The 19,689-nt window shown below is 51.0% G+C and overlaps 1 protein-coding gene across 15 annotated transcripts in view; it reads left to right on the forward strand.

Annotated features, from left to right (window-relative positions):
- Window positions 1–19,689, forward strand: part of CACNA1D (calcium voltage-gated channel subunit alpha1 D) — a 295,348-nt gene that overhangs the window by 269,260 nt on the left and 6,399 nt on the right. For 11 of the 15 annotated variants that reach the window (XM_059389949.1, XM_059389962.1, XM_059389955.1 and 8 more), the window contains 5 exons: window positions 2,836–2,966; window positions 15,990–16,106; window positions 16,788–17,155; window positions 17,823–17,849; window positions 19,352–19,501. In XM_059389949.1, the coding sequence (XP_059245932.1) occupies window positions 2,836–2,966; window positions 15,990–16,106; window positions 16,788–17,155; window positions 17,823–17,849; window positions 19,352–19,501 (793 nt within the window). Of the gene's footprint in view, window positions 1–2,835; window positions 2,967–6,887; window positions 8,335–15,989; window positions 16,107–16,787; window positions 17,156–17,822; window positions 17,850–19,351; window positions 19,502–19,689 lie in introns of those variants that run through there. The other 4 variants (XM_059389959.1, XM_059389960.1, XM_059389957.1 and 1 more) reach the window with 3 other exon arrangements.

The following is a 19,689-nucleotide window of genomic DNA, read 5'->3' on the forward strand; positions in this document are numbered from 1 at the left end:
ATCGGGGAGCCCCTCACAGGCTTAGTGACAGTGGGGCAGGGGCCCATTTTGGGAAGCTTTGTAGCTCAGGGTGGTGTGAGGTACCCCCCCCCTTTCTCTGCCCAGGTATTCACAAGGTTCTGAGAAGGAGCAACCCCAGGATTCAGCCCCAGAGGAGCAGTGGGGAACTGTCCTTCTACACCATGGCAAGGCAGGGGCCTGTGGCTGCAGGCACAGCCTGCCTGTCCTCTCCGTCCCCTGTGCTCAGTGGTCCCCATCTCCCAATCTTGCACATGTTCTGGGCTCCACTCTTCTTCAGTCTTCTGCCGTGTCATGGCTTTAACCCCTTTCTGTAGGAGTTCCCTATTCTCCTGGGGATGTCCTTCCTGTGGGCCTCCACTCTGACTTGGATCTTTGGTTCCTTTGCCTTGCAGAGCTCAAAAAGCTGACCCCATCTATTTCTCTCCAGGCCTGAGCCCAGATGGCCTTAGCGCATCCATTCCTTCTGTCCCTTCCTTTTCTAACCAGCTCTAGCTTTGATTTTTTCCTGTTTCTGAGAGCTTGTCCTCTGCCCAGCCACAATCAGCTTAGCATTTTAGTGGAGAAGACCAAGTGGTGGCCTGCCTCCACTCCAGAGCGGCCAGTTGGTCAGAACCATAGTCATCCCCTGCCTGAGCACCCTACTGCCCCCAGTTCTGGGCCAGAGAGAGCCAATACCCTCCCACGGGAGCTTCCTGGACCCCTGTAGGCCAGCACCGGCTGGGTTTGAAGGGAAAAAACGGTTAGGTGTGCATTCATGGGAAGCATTCCAGTGTGGAATGAGGTGGGCATTCTGTAAACCTAGTGTTTTTTTCTGGGACCCCCCAGAGAAGACTTGATACCCAGGACTGCAGGGGATAGCTGTGGCACAGAAGGCAGAGGCCCCCTGGATCCCCAAGATTGTCAGCTGTGAGCCCACCTCCCTGCATGCAGCTCAGTAGAGAGGCTTGTACTCTGGGGGAGGCAGCCCCAAAGAAGTACGTGGTCTGTGTGGCCAGAGCTGGGCTGTATCTGAGTGGGTGGTGTGGAGGAAGAGGAAAGCCTACGCTCGGGAGGCCTACTGCCCTGGGCTCACATCCCAACTCAACCAACCAGGGCTGGTCATTCAGCCCCGCTCCACCTGTTGGGGGTTGGGGGCGGTGGGTAGGCCGCTTCACCATCGCAGAGCTGTTTCAAAGAGGCCATGACACCCACATGGAGCTCCTCTGCGAATATGGATGCCCAAGAGTAGAGGCAGCTGGAAGGCATACCAGATGTACCCTCAGCAAAAGTGAGAGCAACTTGGGAGCAAAGTTGGTGTGAAGTGTCAAGACCTAAATGGTCTGTCCGCCTCTCCCCTCCTCCCCTCCCCGCCATGGGCAGTGCATCATTAGGCCATTTGCACCAGTCTGAGACAGACACAGGACATGGTTTCACATGCTACCTAAAGCCTTCATCCCTTTGGTGGTCCCTACACCACTTCAGGACTTCTTGGCTGGGGTTTGGGAGGAATGCAGCTCTCGTCTTAAGGCCAACCTCCCCAAGGCATCTTCTTAATCAGTAGCACTGAATGGCTTCTGACAGGGAAGTGTGGAGAGGCTGCATACAGCACCCTGGTGATATCCAGAAGGGGATGGTTCCCACACGGGTACTGAATGAACCCCACACAGGGTGCATTAGGGAATGCATAGGGTCCCAGTGGCCCCCAACCCATCATGTTCCACATCCATTTCAGTGGATGCCACTGTCAGCAGGCTGCCAGCTCACTCTCATCCAGCCCAAGCACTTTGGACTACCCTAGCATGGGGCTGGGTGCTTCCAGGCCTCCTCTTGGGTCATGCTCACGCCTCCTCTAAGAGGTGTAGCCCTGTTTACAGAGGAGAACACAAGCCCCTGGCCCCAGCTCTGCCTGCGACTCTTGCAAGGGCAGCCTGCGTACAAGCTCAGCTGCTGAGGGCCCGCAGCCCTTCCTCCTCCCGTCCTCTACAACTTCTGGGGCCCTAAGCTTTTTGCCCAGGGACCATTGCAGATCTGGGGGCATGCACCCCAGGGAGGACAGGGCTGGTGGAGGCCATTGGGCAAACGCATTGTGGTTTACCATGAGACAGCCAGAGCCTCTATTCTGCCTCATGCATCACTTTTAAAACACTCAGCGGAGTTCCAGTTCCCCAGCAGTCCATGCTGGAGTTGTTCCGAACAAAGCAGAAATAAGCTCAACTTCGAGGTTAGTTGGAGCTGTTGCTTGCACTGCCAAAAATAAGCAATTCTGGGTTACAAACAGAGAAATGGCATATGGAGGCTATTGGAACAGAATCACAGGGGCACGTGAAAATCTGGGTTTGCAGCCACTTTCCTGAACCTTCCTCCTCTTCTGAGCTTGTCTGTCACTTTCTGAGGTCTCTGTCTTTATCTCGAAGCATCGGGATTTGGATGGTTAATTGCTCTTTGGTGTTCATGGTAATTACACATGCAAATCCCTATGTGCAGGGGTGAAAATAGGACCCAGGAAGTCTTTTTTTGTTTTGTAATTTTTATTTTAAGTAAATAACCAAGACAGCACTCCATAGTGTTACTAATACCCTGCTCTAATAAACTCATAACAAACATATCGTTTTCTGCAATTTTGAGTATCAGTTCATGGGACTGACTCTAATTTTGAGCCTTAACTGCTTTGCAAAACCTTGCTTTTTGCTAGATTTAGTCTCCTGTGTCCTCACCCAGAGCTCAGTGCCCTGGGCGCTGTCCCGCCCTGCCCCCCACCCCAGCCCCCAGAAAGAGTTGAGGCTCCTGGTGCAAATGTGCTGATTCGGGAGAGCTGTGTCTGGTCTCTCCGTTTAGATGATGAGGTAACCGTGGGGAAGTTCTATGCCACTTTCCTGATACAGGACTACTTTAGGAAATTCAAGAAACGGAAAGAACAAGGCCTGGTGGGAAAGTACCCTGCGAAGAACACCACCATTGCCCTACAGGTGAATTGTCCTTTTGTTTTATTCTCTTTTCACTAACCATTTTACAAGCTTATTTGAAATACTAGAGAGCTGGCTATTCATGGTTGAGCAGTGCCACAAGGATTTTGTTTAAACTGAGGTACCGCACACCCCCCAAAATGTGGACTAGCCATTTCTGGGCTATGAGGTAAGTGCCCACCCCTTGCTTTATCTGTTGCACCCACACTGGCTGTGGCCCCCGGGTGGCAGGGCCCCCAGGACAGGGGTGGAGGCCCAACCCTGGCAGGCCCCAGGGGGCCAGTGGTGTCTTGTACCCTGTCTCCTCCCGGCTTCTCCAAAGACAGTGTCCTTAGGCAGGCCCCCACCTCCCCCCAGCCCTGGGCTTGGGCCGTAGCTGCCCAGGAAACGGCTTTCCATCTGAACGCAAGTGCTTTGTTTTGTTTCTGTTTGTTTCTTACCCCACTGCTTGTTGGTTTTCGGTCCATTTCAGTGACATCCATCACCTCCTGGTGTGCGTGTGCGTGCGGATGGGTGTGTGCGTGCTGCATGTGTCGCAGTGTGTCTCTGTGTGTGTGTGTTTCCTGGTGGCCGTGAGGCTTGCTGTGCAAACGCTGCTCTGTGCCCAGGCCAGCCTCTGGTCCTTTTCCCTGCGCCAGCCGCAGCCTGCCCCAGGCTCCTGGAGGGTGGACGTGGCTTACAGGAACTTCTGGTTCCAGCCAGGGCCCATTTGCATTTGAGATGTAGAACCCTAGGTAAGCCCAGATCTCTGGCACGGGAAGCAGGTGTATGGAGGAAGGGGGTCCCTGTGAAGCTTGCAGGAAGAGGGGCGAGGAAGGGAAGTTCGTGAGCAAGTGTTGGCAATAGAGAAAGCAGGGTGAAAAGGGAATGAGATGTTAAGAACGGGCAAAAGGGAACTACAGAGGTTGGCAAGCTACAGGAACACCTGTCCAAACTAATCAAAGCCCATCCTCTCTGCTACCCAAGTGTCTGAAGTCCATCACGAATAAGATAAGAGTTTTTTCCATCTTCATTTGTTCACTCTAAAATGACTTTTATGTCTGTTAACGTCACGAGCTTTACATTGGATTATATAGGGTATTAGCAGGATTCAGCATGGAATAGTCCTTCACCTTTTTCTGGAGAAATATGCCCAGCATTGTTTTGTGTTCCAAGAGATGGTGCAGTGAAGGGAGGGCTTGTCTGTGAGCTTGCTGTGAGAGAGGACCTGAACGTGAATGGCCATGAGTGAGGGCATGTGGGTGCATATGCAGATGGTGGGTTAGTCAAAGTCCTTCACGAGGGCACCTCTGCTCTGCCCAGACAGCTGCAGAGCCAGGGGAAGAAGCCAGGATGCTCAAGCTAGCCGAGGATGATTTCCGATCTTTATTTCTCTGATCATCTCTCCTAAAAGTGGCTCAGTGAACCATGGGCTCAGTCCAGCAGCCCATTGCTGCCTCAGGTTGTGGAATTTGTGAGTAAAACTTTCCCTTCCGTCCCCTCCAGTTTGTAAAAGGGACGGCCTTCCTCCCGACCACTGTTCACAGGTAGCCTTAGAAAGACAAAAGCAAGCTGTAAAGATGTGTTTGTAAATCTGAACAGGCGTGTGGTCCATAGGCTCTTGAGGGCAGCGTGGCCAAGCTGGGTTCAAGGAGACGGTGTGATGAATGACCTTCTGAAGATGCTTCCCTAAAGTGGCCCTGGGCCTGGAGTTCTAGACTGGCTGGATTTCCAGCGTCATGGTCCCCTCCTCCTTCAGGGAACTGCCTGATGTTCTCGGATTCTATGTGGTGGGGTTGGTAGGACTTGATGACTTTTCTCAAGGGGGATGCATACTCTTTCATGGATGACTAGGTCATAATTCTCAGGAACCAAGTTAGCTCTGTGCTATGAGACCTTTCTATCTTCTGGGGAAGGCATGCTTGGTGACCACATGAGCAGAGTTCTCCCTTCCCTGAATCCCCAAGACTTCCCCATCAGATGGCTTCAGTTGCTGCTGCAGCGTCTGGACATAATGTTTTGATGTTTTAAAGCCTGAAAACCAACACATGACTAAGTAATTACCATATTTCATGGATGGGCTTCCCTGAGTCTTTAAAGTTACAGTTTCAAATGGTGATAAAACTGCCTTTTTAAGTCATGAGGTAAAAGATACTGTTATATCGTGTTACCATAATGTTTTTCTCCTCAACATTTTTCATTTTGTTTTTTGTAGAAAGAGTTTCATTTCCTTGGTGAAATCAAACATTTCCTGTTAGATGATGATATCGGTGCATCTTTACCCGGTTCTGTTGAGAGTTGAGGCTATGACTATAATTTATGTTGAGTACACACACAGCCTAGAAGATAAAGTTGTTCATAACTTTGACAGATAAATTCTAAAAGTATATTGGATTCCAAAGCAAACATTAAAAATAGGAAATTCTGGTCTCCTCGAAGGGTAATTCTAATTACATTTTTGGCCTCCTCTGTCCTAGAAGTGGCTTTAAATGTGATTTGTCACTGTACGTTTAATAAGCACAAGGAGGTGCTTCCTTTCTGTGTGAAGAAACATTCTATGATGACATAGTAGTTAGGGACACGGGGTCGAATGGCAGTGGAACCCACAGTATCCCCAGGACAAGGACACAGATGTGCCAGGAAGCCCCTACACGGGGGCTGGGTGGGATGAGGTGCTTTTCCCCACACCAGGGTGCCGCGTGGCTGACAGATGGCTTGCTCATGGGAGGTGGAGTGTGAGCGCAGACGTACGACCTAGGCATGTGCGTGTTTGTGCTGCGGAGAGTGCAGTCTGTTTGAGCGGGATCAGAACTGGTCCACGTTCTCTGCTCCCCATGGAATGGTTCTCAAGGGCACATAGATGCACTGGAGTTTCCAGCCCTGGGGGCTCCATCTGGTCTCCCTCTGTTCAGACCTCCTGCAGTGTTCCCTTCTACACGAAGGGGATCCTTGTGTGGGGAGGAGCTTGGCACCCAGTGTCCTCTGGCCTCTGTGGTCTGAATGAGTGTGCAGTTCCCATCCGTCCATCCATCTTCATTAAAGCCAGCCTTCTCTCCAGCCTTCTCCTGAGGGTCAGAGAGAAGCTGCATCAGGCTGCCTTTTTGTTTTCCTCGCCACCCACTCTCCCATGTGCCATATACCCACTTCAGTTTGACTCCACATCTGCTCTCCCTCCATTCCTGCTGCATCGAGTGACCTGCGAGTTTCCACCAAGAGCAAGTCAGTAAAGGAACACAGCTCTGCAGCCTTGAAAGTGCTCAGTCCCCTTCCCATCAAACAGCAGTGCCCCATCAGATCTTCCAGATATAAGATGCAGACATGAATTAGTCCAGTGCCTCATGGAAAAGGGAAAAAAAAAATCGCAAAGTGGGAAAAGTTTTGTTCATTTCTTTTTCTTTCAACACTCAAGGATTCCCTTTATGCCAAAGATACTCTGGTAAAATCTGAGGAGACACTATCCCCCAGTCATCCCAGATGGGAGCCTGCCTATCTGTGATGACAGGAAGACTTTAGAGGGATAGTCTTTCTCACCTCTTTGGAGGTTGGGTTTAAGGAGGAAACCATGATTTCCAGCTGGTAAAGAGTTAGGTGGTTAGGTTTTCTGTGAAAGCCTGCACCGCAGCCAACAGATGGTGATGTGGGTGGTCGAGTGGAAGGGTGGGCGCTATAAAGAACCTAGCAACTCTCAGTCCCTGCTGTGCGCTGATGCGGCCACCTTGGGGAGGCTTGGCGCAGGAGGAGAGGAAGACACGCCCTGCAGACGTTTCATCTGTGGGGTAGCAGACTCCTGTTAGTTAGTTACCTTAGTTTAAAAAGTAGCAAGGTATTTTTCTTTTTTTAAAGCATGAGTCCATTTCAAGCCATAAAAAAGGCTTTTTTCTTCTTTTTTAATCTGAGAACAGATACTAACAGATGAGATTTCACTGGCTGATTCATTTGTTTCAGATGCTTGAACGGATGCTTTAGAATTTTCTGCCTGAGCTACAGCACCAAGCTCGTTAGTCGGAAGGCGTTTGTGGCTAAGGCCTTGAAAGGGAAAAGTCTCAAGTGGGCTTATTTCTACTGAAACAGCATTTCAGGAGAAATGCAGGAAAAAGCAAACCCAAGGCCCCAGGGAGACCCCTTCCAAGCAAAGCACTCCTCCAGAAGGTGGAAGCAGGGTCATGGCTCACCTGCAGAGCCATGGCCTCCTGTCGCGGATGCTGCTCCCGGTGGCTCTTTTTCATGGAAGGGAACGTGCAAAAGGCTTAACAGTTTTTCCCTTCCAAGCAGAGACTCAGAGAAAGGGAAAGAGAGAGAGAGAGAGAGAGCAAAGGAGGGGGGCAGCCGCCCCCCAGAGAAATGAAATGAACACAACTTCCTGACGCTGGCCAGTTAAAAAAAAAAACACACATAATAAAATGATGAAGCAGACCTGCCTACGGTGGGCAGCTGACTTCGTTCCAAAGTCCTGCGTCCCTAGTTTGCCCGAACTCCCAAAGACTGGCAGGCCCCTGGGCACTGAGCTGACAGAGTTCCTTTTATATGCCAGTCCGCCATGACCTCCTGACCCTCCGGCCCCCACTCTCTGCAGTGACCCAGTTGAGAATGCAGTGGGAAGTGGGCAGGCCAGGAAGCTCAGACACACCATTGAAACTAACACATACACCCGCATGCCAAAACCAGTCCAGGTAACACCTCAGGTTCCATCTTAACGTGTCCACGGGAAATACCACCACACCCAAACCTCATCCAACATTGTCCGTCTTTAATTCGTGCTCAAAGCCAGTCTGGGGATGCCTCTTTGGAAACAGTGTGGTCTAGTTTCAAGGACACTGGGAGTCAGGGAACCTGGGTTCTAGTCCCAGCTCCAGCGTTCACTTGCTGCGTGACTTTGGGCAAGACACTTAACCTCTCTGTGCCTCAGTTTCCTCCATCTGTAAAATGGGGGTAATAATGTCGACCTACCTCACAGGGCTGTTGTGAGGAATAGCTAAGTGATTGTAAAGCACTTTGAACGTATAATTGCTTATTATTAAGACTACAACATAATAATATCATATGCCTGTTTACTACCGGAACTTTAAGAAATTCTTGTTTTTCTTTGATCTCTGTTCTGTTCTGTACTGTAGTTATCCACTGAGAAAGAGAATTCTACCCCTTTTAAAGAGATCTGGGAAATGTATAAAGATGTACACAGAGTTACCTCTACAGGTTGTGTTTTCACATCTTAGAAATTGTAGACTTTTGCCCAAGGAGTTGCTTCATGAGGGAGTCTGAAATTCTCAGTGCTGAGGAGCTTCTACATCCAGTGCTGAGCCCAAGACGCTCCAAGGAGCCAACCAGAGTTTTAAGACCAATATTCAAAAGTAACTGTAGTGGGAAAACTTGACATTTCTGAAGTACGTAGAGAAAAGCAGCTCTTCTTTGTAAGCCCCGTTGGCCTGCCCTCGTCACTGACAGAAGGTTTTGTGGTGGGTGCGTGGGTGCACGTGCGTGTGTGAGAGGGTGGGCAGAACGCAGTGGAGACAGCCAGTGGCATGTGGGGAAGCCCTGTTCCTGGCTGGACTCGTTCCAGAGCTGGGAAGAGCAGCATTAGTGGGGTCCCTGCAGGCCCGTCCTGGGCACCGCTGGCAGGCTCTCTCCCAGCCCTGAGGTCTGGTCCAGTGATGTCCTTTCTGCTGTGACCTTTGGCCCCAGTGGCTCATGTTACCAGGCATCTGGCCTGTCGGCGCTTAAGTGGATTCCCTCGCCTCACTTAGGGAAACAGGCCTGGCCCCTGATTCTGCTCCCACTGTGCGGACTGCTGTAAGTCTAGGTGGGTGGTGGGTTTTTATGGATCCTCACAGCAGAGTCCACGGGGCCCAAGAGCAGGTCTGACTTCACGCAGCACCCCAGGCAGTGGTGCAAAGTAGGGTTGAGGGTCGGCCGGCACATTCTGGTGTGGCCACACCCTTGTGAAGATGTTGAAGCCTCTCTCTGTACGGGTGCCTTACAGATTGCCTATATCCAGTCCCTCCCCAGGTCCTCCAGATCCCTCTGTGATCCAGCAACTGAAAGGCTAAGGCCTGGTGTAGCAGGGGCCTCTGGGATCCTGTTCTGGTCCGAAGGCCCACTCTGCCCTGATGGGTTAGTGACTGGGATGTTCCACTTCTTAAGAGTTTGGTGTATCATCCCTGGAAAGGAGGCTGGTCAGCCCCATGGGCACAGGTGTGGAGCTAATTCACCATCAGCTGAATGATCCCTCTGTTTCTGACCCACCCCAACGTCTAGTTTATTAAACAATGAAGGGCAGTATGTGCTTGCCATGTCTCAGGGCCAGGGTGACCAGCTGACTTCTAGAGGAAGTCTCCACAGGGTGAAGTCTCAGCAGAACAGCCCCAAGCGATGGGCATGGCAGGGCTTTCCCATATGCCTTCCTGCAGCCCTTCCAACTAAGGAAAAACTAGAAAACGAACTTTCTGAATGGAATTAGAGAATGGTTTCAATGAAGCAAGAGACGCTGGCCCCAGTGTTGCTGAGTGACAGTGCTAGCCATGGCTGCTAGCCAAGAGCAGCTGATGGAAACATCCAGAAGTCATGAGGTCTGCCTCTGACTTAAGCTTCCCTGAAACTTGGCCTGTAGTCAGACTGCAGACACCTCTGTCCTTTCTCCTAACCTTGCCAGAAGAGTATAGCTCTGAGTGTAGGAAAGTTGTAAGAGACAACTCAAGTTTCTTACCTGAAAATCTTCACAGACTCAGCAGAATCCATGGTGCTAGACTCTTGGGGTCCTGGATGGAAAACACGATGCAGGCCGGGGTCCATCGTAGGGAAACAGATGTAAGGTTGTGCACCAGCCTCTTGGTGGTTACACTTTGTAATTACGCCGTGGTGTGACACAGCCATAAATTCACAGCATTGTTGGGTACTGGATTCTCTACTTTTTCTGAAAGGCAGGGGATCTTTTCCCTGTGACAACAATAATGATGATTTTCAAAATCAAATCAAAATAATGATGATTTTCAAAAGTCTTCGAGAAGTTCTAGAACTACTGAAAAGAAGTTAAGGCAGGTTATATAATGTAGTAGCAGAAGGTCTTAATTATTGTGGTGTGTTACTGAATAATACCAACCTAGTGTCCTTCATTAGCCCTAATGTGTCAGTTTTCCACGGGAAGGAGCTTGCTAACACCTCCTAACAGTTCCAAGGTTGGGTAGCTACTTGCGTGAATTCACTCTCTGTGGCACACCTCAGACCTAAGAGAGGTGGCTCTTTGGGGTAATGGGAGGGTATGTCATTCTAAGCCACGATGAAGGCATTAACAAGTGCCAAGGCTAACTCAGAGAAGCCAGGGGAAGGATGTTTCTTCCAAAAATGGAGAAAGGCCAGTGGACTGCCAGGAATCATAGATGAGGAAAAGGGGCCAGTGCCTGAGGAAAGGTTGGTGCTGCCTGTCTGGGGCTGAGTTATCAGCTGTCAATCTTCTGGGTCCTTTTTATGTTCTTAAAAGTTATTGAGGACCCTTGTATATCAGTATGTACATTAGAAATTAAAACTGAGAAATTTTTAAAATACAGAATATACGTGTACAAGGGTAGCAGAGAGGTGACACCCTCACATCACAGAGCTTTTGAAGACCCCGCTGTGCTCCGAGACAATGTGTGTATAAGGCAAAGAGGATACTAGTAGCGTGCAGATTACAGCCCCGTTGTGGGCCCCTGAAAGTGTCCCCGGGCCGCGCTTTGGAGAACTGCTACCCTAGGGAAATGCTCCCATTCCCCCTCTAAAGGAAAAGGGTGCTGGAGCCTTTTTATGATCTCCCCGGTGAGGGACCCTCCTGCATTGAGCACTGCCCCCAGCCGGAACTTTTCTTTCCTCCTTGGTGCCACGCTAGCCCCAACCCACTCACCTAGACAGAGCTGCCTGTGCCCTGTGCCCAGCGAAGTCCGGACTGAGAGTAGAACCCCACATCTCACTGCCTGTGCCAATCTGGAGGAACAGTGGTCTGAGTGAGTGTGTTATAGACGGTGTTTTTAAAGATCACCACTCCTCAGAGTAGCCCGGCCGAGATAAGGATGTGTGATCACTGGTCATTTCCACGTGGCCTTAGCGATACAAGAGCTCCGCTAAGTTAGTTGGAAGGTTAACCTTGACTGAGGTCACAGGTTGGGTCACAGTCCTTAAGTGAGCACATAATTCAGACTTGTCCCAGCCCTTTTTCTGGTAGACTCGATGACTCTGTCTTGGTGATGGCCTAGGTGAGGCCAGCAGGACTTCCCTGGAGCCACAGGCCTGGGGACCTAAGTCCTAGCCGAGCCTTTGCTAGGAAGGGCAGGCCAATCAACCAAATGGGGATAATCCTGGCAATTCAGGAGGTAGTGTGTGAAAGGGTGTGAGATCGTTACAACAGGTACAGAGATGCTAACAGAACAGAGCTCCTGATTAAAGGCATCTGCTGACCTTGAATTGAAGGAATACTCTGTTACCAGGAAACTTGGAGGAATTTTGGATTCTGGTGTTAAACTTTCAAGAATCGAGGTTGCTCAGAGAGCTCTGTGAGGTCATTTGCAGGGGAATGTCATAGATCCTTTTACGTAATTTTTAGAAAACCTTCCTTAACCTTTCAAAGCAGCGGGAACTTGATATGTGCCGCTGAGCACAGCCCCAAGAGGAACTTCCTGGTGACATCATAGCTAACTTTTCAGCGAGGGTCAGAATCCCATGGAGGGCTGAGCTCATGATTCTTACCCTGGATGCATGACTCGAGAACTGTGCATAGTGGACACAAAGGCCACACTGTCACATTTTCCCTGCAGGGAAAGGAGGACAAAAGAAGGGGTGTGCCCACGTGTGGCATGTGTGCATGTGAGTATGCGGAGGCAGTGGGGGGCAGCTTGTCCATGAGCTGGTTTATTCTGTAAGACTCGAACCTCCTGTGTGTGCTTCTGATGGAGCTAGTCAGAAACCGTGCCCTCTGATTCGGTAGGGGCTGAATCCTGACAAAGGGTGCACCAGCACTTGCCCTTCAGGAGACAAGTGTGCAGGGCCAGCCCCAGCTGAGTGAAGCCCTTGATGGAGACCGGGCTCAGCCAGACGGGGGCCGGTTGGCTGGAGTCTGAAAGCCTGGCACTCGTATCCAGAGATGAATGGCCTGGCCGGGTCCGACTGGAGACTCACATCTCGTATCTCCACTGTTACAGTGTAGGTTCAGGAGGGGTTCTGGCCTTTCACTTGGGCTCACTGTGCCACGAGAGCTGACAGCTCCCAGGTGTGTCTCACGGAGCTAGCTTAGGAGGGCAGCCAGCGCAGCATCTCTCCTGCACCCAGGTAGGAAAATCTAACCCTAAGAGTGGGCAAGAGAAAGGAAGGTAAACGGATGCTCCTATTGACGTTAAAATACCATATTTTTATGCTATTGCTTCAAAGATATTTAGAGAGATTTTGTAGTTTGGGTTTTGGGGTTTTGGTTTTTTTTTGTTTTTGGTGATTTAATCATTCTATAGAGTAAATATCTATAAAATTCCAATTAAATGGTGTCTAAAATTTAAAGCAGCAGACTACAGGCAAAGCGCCAACATTTCTTTTTTTAAAAGATATTTATGATACCATCTAGCATTTAAAAATCAACCAGAAACTAGGCTTGATTCTGTTTAATATTTTATATGATTGGACATCTTAAATCAAAAATGTTTCTATTTTATAGCATTTCTGTGTTTATTCAAAACCATAATTCTACTGTGATGTTAATGGAATGACTTTATACCGCTTTAATTGTGTTGGTTTAAGTGCTAATGACCACATTTCAGATTAAAGTAGTATTTTGCTGATAGAGGTAAACACAGATAATGAAAAATGAAAGAATAGCTCATTTTACTGATTGTAAAGTGTTTATTTCAAGGAAAAAAATGTTCTTTTTCTTAGGGCTGTGGAAAAAAGTAATTTTTTCAAGAGTTTAAGATAGTTTTCTGAGATCAGAACTTGTGCCTATGGAAATTTTGGAGCAGCCTAAGCTACCTTTTAGCTTGATATGTGTGCTAGAAAAATTTCATTATTATGTTTTGTGATATGTAATAAATTCAGGGTGCTGTGTTTAAGCTTCATTTCAGTTCAAGTTTGGGAACCTCTTTTTCCCTCTTTCCCAGACATGGCAGACGACCTACTCCTGACAGACACCCCCCCCCCAGCAGACACCCCACCCCTGACACCCCCTCAGCAGACACTGCACTCCTGGCACCACCACTCCCACCCCCTGCAGACACCCCCCCCCCCTCTGCTACCCCCCCTCTGCACCGCCCCCCCCCCCGCCCCCCCCCATCCTTCCCCAGATCCCGTGTGAAAGATTCAGGTCAATCCCTGACTCTTAGAAGATGTGTTTCTTTTTGCGTGGAGCAAGCAAAACATAATCATGGTTTCTAAACCTCTGCTTTCGTGTCAAGGAAGTGTGATGCTTTTTATCCGCCTCTGATGTCTCTTTAATAAATATGTTGTCATTCTTTGTCCTCAGAAGGGGCCTCTTGAGCTGCCTCTCAGTTTTCTCCATGATTTATGTTGCAAACAAATTCTATGTCCTGTGTCTGTTCACCGCACTCTCCTGATCTTGTATACCATTGGAGACCTGCTGGAGACCGTTTTTGTTTTTCTTACGCAATTATGTTATATGTGTATTTCAGTGAAATGTCAACCCGCCAACAGAGGATGATGTTAAAAATTATCCAAATAAATAGTTTTCTATTTCTTTTAATCAGACCTAGTCCAAATTGTTGAATGACAGTGAATAGGATTATGTGGGTTTGTTTTTTTGTTTTTTGGGTTTTTTTTTTCCCAAACTCAGGGGTATTCCAAGCCCTTGGTGCCTCATGACATGGGTTCATATACATAATTTACCTGGGGACATTGACTTAGTGCTTTGTCACCTATGTTTATCTTATAGACACAGCAGCAGGTGTCTCAAAACTGGTCTTTCATTGGGAGCCTCAGACCTGTAGCCAGCCTTTCCTCCCAGTGATCCAAAGCCAGATAATGAAACCCTGGCTTAGCTAATCTTCTCTTGATGGTTGTGCTCTGGAAAACACTGAATGAATGAACTGCAGGCTATTGGACACCACGGGGCTGGACCTTGCTGCACAGACCCGCAGCTCTGTGTGAAAGAGCTCTCCCCCACTGGACATTAGTGTTGTTGCCTTCTCGATGTTTACAAGAGAAGGACAAGTAGGTCCACGTCCAAGCGAGATGATTCCCCTGGCTCATATGTACAGTCTTGGGCATCCTGAGAGAGGGAAAGCGTGTGTGTGTGTGTGTGTGTGTGTGTGTGTGTAGGTGCGCACCTACATGAGTGTGTATGTGTATGCTTGTACACATGCAGCTCGTGCCTGTGGTCAGAGGGACGGGAAAGTAAGGTAGCCTACTGACCATACCCTGAACTATTCTGGATTTGGTGGCAGGACATGTGTGTCTTTCCTCAACAAGACCATTCCTAGCCAGGAACCTGAGAGTTGTGAATCCAGGCAGCTCTTGCATACCCACAATTCATGAAATGGAAAGACACCCCCTGCCCCGCCCCGGCACCTGCTCCTCTATTCAAAGAATAGACCTAGTCTGGTGTACTGTTTTTAACAGCATTGTCTCCTATGGAGGAGGAGGTGGTTTTCACAGGAACCTCTTAGGAAGTTCCTGTAGGAGTTCACTTTCTAAATTACCATCACCACCACTGGCATCTGCAGACCACCAGTTGTGAGCATTCCCACACCAGGGGAGCCAGCCCTGTGGGACCTGGCCAGACCACGGCCACCATCCTCACTCTCCCTGCCCCTCCCCACTCCCCACTGCTGGGGATTGTGAAGGAAGGGCTGGGACGTGATCCCTCCCCTGACGCCTGCCTCCAGGCCCAGCTGTCCCTGCATCTTGGTGATGGAGTGTGAACTACACATCAGCTCTGTGCAGCGGGGTTCAGATAGCCTCTGCTGTGGCTGCCCAGGTGCAGAAGGACTGCCCGCGAATGGGAGGGTCCTGCCCAGATTTAGGACAGGGGGGCTTAAGCCTGGTGGCAGGGAGGAAATACCTCTTTCAGGTGCCAGTCTTTTTGTGGAAAAGGGTAAAGTGGCTGTAGTGTCCCTATCAGTCTTTAAGTCAGCATGCTATTTTTCTTCAAGTTGATGGTCAGAACAGAACTGTCTCAGAGCCGGCAACTCCACCTCTGCCTGTGTAGCAGAAGCCTCTCTGATGTCTCCCCAACAAAGCTGGGGACAACGGGAGGGCTTCTCCCAGGCCCTGTTCTGGTGGGACCTGGGGCCCCGTGTCAATAAGGCCAACGGTGAGGGTCTCAGGCAAAGGACTCTGTGAGCGAGGGGACGGGAGGGGTCATCCCGCACAGCCTCCAGAGGCTGGTGAGCCCTTTCCAGTGTGCTGTGGTCTTCAAGAAGATGATCCAGCTGTTGGCAAGTTGTTGGCCTGACCCCGGGGTTCCAGGCCAGGGCACCACGGATGGCCACGGTGGCTGGCGCTGCACAGCGGCCTGGGTCTGTGTGCGTGTCAACCCATTCCGTCATGGTCCTGAATGTGCTGGTGATTGCAGTGTGTGCTGTCACGCCCTCGTTCCCATGGCTTTTTTGCAGAACGGGTGGCCCTGCTGGCTGCTTGGTCTCCTTGCCCCTTCACACTTGTACTTAGGTCATGGCGAGTGAGTCCTGGCCACCCTCCCCATAGAGTGGCCCAGGTTGTGCTCCTGGCCCCCTCTAGGGCTCTGTCAGAGGACTCTGCAGGCCCTCCTTCTGTAGACTGTCATTTAGATGTGGGCATGTGCTCTTGGCCACGGCAGACACTGCCCCCTGCAAGCTGGGTTACATGAGAAGGAGGTGACTGGGTCGGAGCCTCAAGTCTAGGACCGTCTGGAACTCCTGACCATACCCTTCAATCCTGGGGCTTCGAGGACCCTTCGGTTACATTCACACGAGTAGTCACTCCTGTGGGTTGCCCTTTGGAGAAAGCTTCCCTTGCCAGAGCTGAACCAGGCAGGAACAGAGCCAGAACCCAGGCCGGGCCCAGCACACCCACATTGTCTAATCCGTTTTGCCATTTTTGTTGATCTAGGCAGGATTAAGGACACTGCATGACATTGGGCCAGAAATCCGGCGTGCTATATCATGTGATTTGCAAGATGACGAGCCGGAGGAAACAAAACGAGAAGAAGAAGAAGATGTATTCAAAGTAATTATTCCACGCCTAGCTACACACTGGCCACTTGGAGATAGCAGGGCAGGACTTCACTTTGGGGAGTCGGTGATCCGCAAAAGAACCTGGAGAATGCACGCCAGCCCCCAGGCCTAGAGGGGCTCATGGACCATGCTTTCCCCACAGCAGACCTTCGGCACCTCCTCTAGGGCCAGGCCTGCTTCCGTCCTGAGCTGGCCACTCTGTCCCATGCTGGCAGCTTCAGAGGAGCCTGGCCACAGCCGCTTGGCCAGTGTGGCTGAGCTTCCTGGGTCCTGCTAGCAGCCGCCTGCCTGTGTGACCCCCTTCTTCCCTGGGCCGGCCCTCAGCCCCCCCAGCCCAGAGAGCATGCCTTCTGTCCAGCCTCAACCGCTGGGGGCTGCCAGCCAGCGCTGCTGGCTATAAGTCCCCTCCACCTGGAGCGACGGGAAGAGCACACTTGTGTGACAGCCAAGAGCTTGCTCCCCAGCTCAGGGATCGGGAAGCTTCCTCATTTCAGGGGGGCCAGCTGCCACACAGACACATCGGCCTGATCTGTGAGACACTCAGATTGCTTTACAGGGATCCTACGGAGCTTACCTAGAGTTTGTGTTTCGTGTAGAAAAAAATTACCTAACAAAGCTAGCCTGCATCAAATACTTGTTAAATTACCTGGTGTTGTCTCCCATTATTTTGCAGAGAAATGGTGCCCTGCTTGGAAACCATGTCAATCATGTTAATAGTGATAGGAGAGACCCCCTTCAGCAGACCAATACCACCCACCGTCCCCTGCATGTCCAAAGGCCTTCAGTTCCACCTGCAAGTGATACTGAGAGACCGCTGTTTCCTCCAGCAGGAAATTCGGGGTGTCATAGCCATCATAACCATAATTCCGTAGGAAAGCAAGCTCCCAGCTCAACAAATGCCAATCTCAATAATGCCAATATGTCCAAAGCTGTCCCTGGAAAGCGGCCCAGCATTGGGAACCTTGAGCATATGTCTGAAAATGGGCATCACTCCTCCCACAAGCATGATCGGGAGCCTCAAAGAAGGTCCAGTGTTAAAAGGTAACCTTTAAAGTGTGTTTGCACATGGTGATACAGCGTCTGCCCCAGGCGCTGCTTTCTCCCCTGTGCCCTGGCACACATGGGAGATGCGCAGGGGGCCTAGGCACTCGAACCTCTGAGTGCCGGGAGCCAGTGATGAACCCAAAGGATAAAGGGCCACCAGCCATCCTGTATCCTGCCAAAGGTGTTGGCCTTTAAGACAGCATCAGTTGCTGTAAACTCTACCTTCCCCAGTGGTGACCACATACCTTGGGACAGGGGCTGGCAACCTTTGTAAAGGGCCAGAGGGTAAATACTTTAAGCTTTGGGCACCATACAGGCTCCACTGAAGCACCTGAGCCCTGCTGTTGTAGAGGGAAAGCTGTCATAGATGCTGTGTAGGCACGTGAGTGTGTCTGTGTCCCAAGAAAACTTTATGGACACTGCCGTGTGAACTTCCCAAGGTCACATGCGATGAAGTATTTTCTTCCTTTGATTTTTTTTTTTCTTTGCAGTCCTTTTAGAGTGTAAGAACTGTTGGTAGCTCATGGACCCTATATGGTCTGTAAACCGTAGTTTGCTGACCTCTGCACTAGGAACTAGCCTGATAATCTGCATTTCAAATTTCACTGGCAGTGTGTAATCTTTATCTTCTCCCTCCCTCCCGTGTTACGCCTTTCCTGGATAGAACCCGCTATTATGAAACTTACATTAGGTATGTGCTCATCACCTATGTCTGTGCATTGCATGCTCTGTGTTGTGAGTGTAACCCGCGGGCCTCTCAGTGCTGAGGACTGAGAACTCCCCTTGAGGTGACAGCCTGATAGGATAGTGGAGCTTGGGCTGTGGACTCCAGAGGCAGAGGGGTTGCTTTTCCTTCCTTCCTTCCACCTTCCCCTCCCCTCCCCTCCCTTCCGCTCCTTCCCCCTACCCCTTTCTCTCATTTTTTAAGATTTCATTATTTTATTTTAGAGAGAAAGAGCATGCGCAGGCCGGGGGAGAGGGAGAGAAACTCAAGCAGATTCTTTGTTGAGCACAGAGCCCAACTCAGGGCTCTGCCTCACGACCCTGAGGTCATGACCTGAGCGGAAACCAAGAGTCAGATGCTCAACCAGCTGTGCCACCCAGGCGCCCCAGTAGTTGATTCTTTTTAAGCAAAGGAGCTTTTCGGTCCCTCTGTGCATAGGCTGTGTCATCCTCCAAGGACTGGTGTTCACACGCTCATGTGCCCATGGGCTAGCCCGTGCATGCCTCGTGACCTCCGTGTAGGGGGAGTCCACGGCACACTTCTGGGCACCTGGCCTGGGAGGCTGGCCCTGCCTGCTGCTGGCAGGGTTCAAGCCTCTTGCGGGGGCTTCCTAAAAGTGTGACCCCAACCTCCTGAAGACTGGAGACCGGGTCTTCTCCTTTGTCTTCCGTGTAGCCCTCCACATTCATGCCCTGAGTCCTGCTGTGTGTTTGCTGGACCAGGTTCAATTGTCAGTGGGACAGTCATCTTGTTGGGGACGGAGAGGCTGGGTCTCTTGGTTTAATTATATCAAGTGTAGTCAGCTGCTCAGCAGCAACGTGCGAGAACGAAGAACTTGGAGGGAACACAGTCCTCTCTCTTGGGAGAGAGTCGATGTGACGGAGCCTGGCTGGTTTTCCTGAGGACTGAGGCCAGGATGGCGGCTTTCAGGGAGCGAGCAGGACAGTCTTGCCGTGTTGGCAGGGCTGTCTTTGAAAACCTGGCAGGTGTCACCCTTGTGAGTCTCCCCAGGAACACTATCCCAAACTCCCGTCGCATCTCCTGGGTCAGAGTTAGTGGGAGACTGGTCAGAGAGCCTCTTTGTTCTGGACCCTGAAGTCACATGGGCCAGAGAAGGAAGGAGCAGGGATCAGAGTAGCTGGCCCGGGAGCCCAGTGTCTTCTCCCCGTGACTGCTGATTGCTGCAGGCCTCTAGGTCCATTTCCTTATTCTGTTTTCCAAATGACACCCACTCTTTTGGCTCCATGGCCACTGGGCACAGTGGTTTGGCATGGGCACTGTGCAAGTTACTGACAGAGCGACCCCCTCCCAGCACACGCACATGCTCACACAGCACTGCCGCCAGGGGCCTAACAGTCCAGCCCCAGGTACACCAGGGAGGAGCCAGGGGCTCATGGGGCAGGGGTGCTAGCCACACACTGAGGCCCTGCTGGGTGCTCAGGTCCTTGGGCCTTCTCTCACCACTGCAGGTCTGACTCGGGGGATGAGCAGTTCCCCACTATCTGCCGGGAAGATCCGGAGATCTGTGGCTACTTCAGGGACTCCCGCTGCCTGGAAGAGCAGGAGTATTTCAGTGGTGAGGAGGGCTATGAGGATGCCGGCTCACCAACCGGGAGCAGGTGAGCGGCTCTGCGGCTCGGGCTGACATCAGGAGGCCCGGCGGTCTCCTGCCCCTCGTTCTCTGCAGCAGGAGCCCGCCGATACCACACCTGGACTGCCTCAGAGGCAGGCAGAGTGGGGGCTGCCTTTTCAGACCAGCTTCTCCCAAAGCTCCGAATCTTCTGTGAAGCTGAGGACTGACTGCCTG

Source organism: Mustela nigripes, chromosome 2 (genome assembly GCF_022355385.1).
Source record: "Mustela nigripes isolate SB6536 chromosome 2, MUSNIG.SB6536, whole genome shotgun sequence".
NCBI lineage: Eukaryota > Metazoa > Chordata > Mammalia > Carnivora > Mustelidae > Mustela > Mustela nigripes.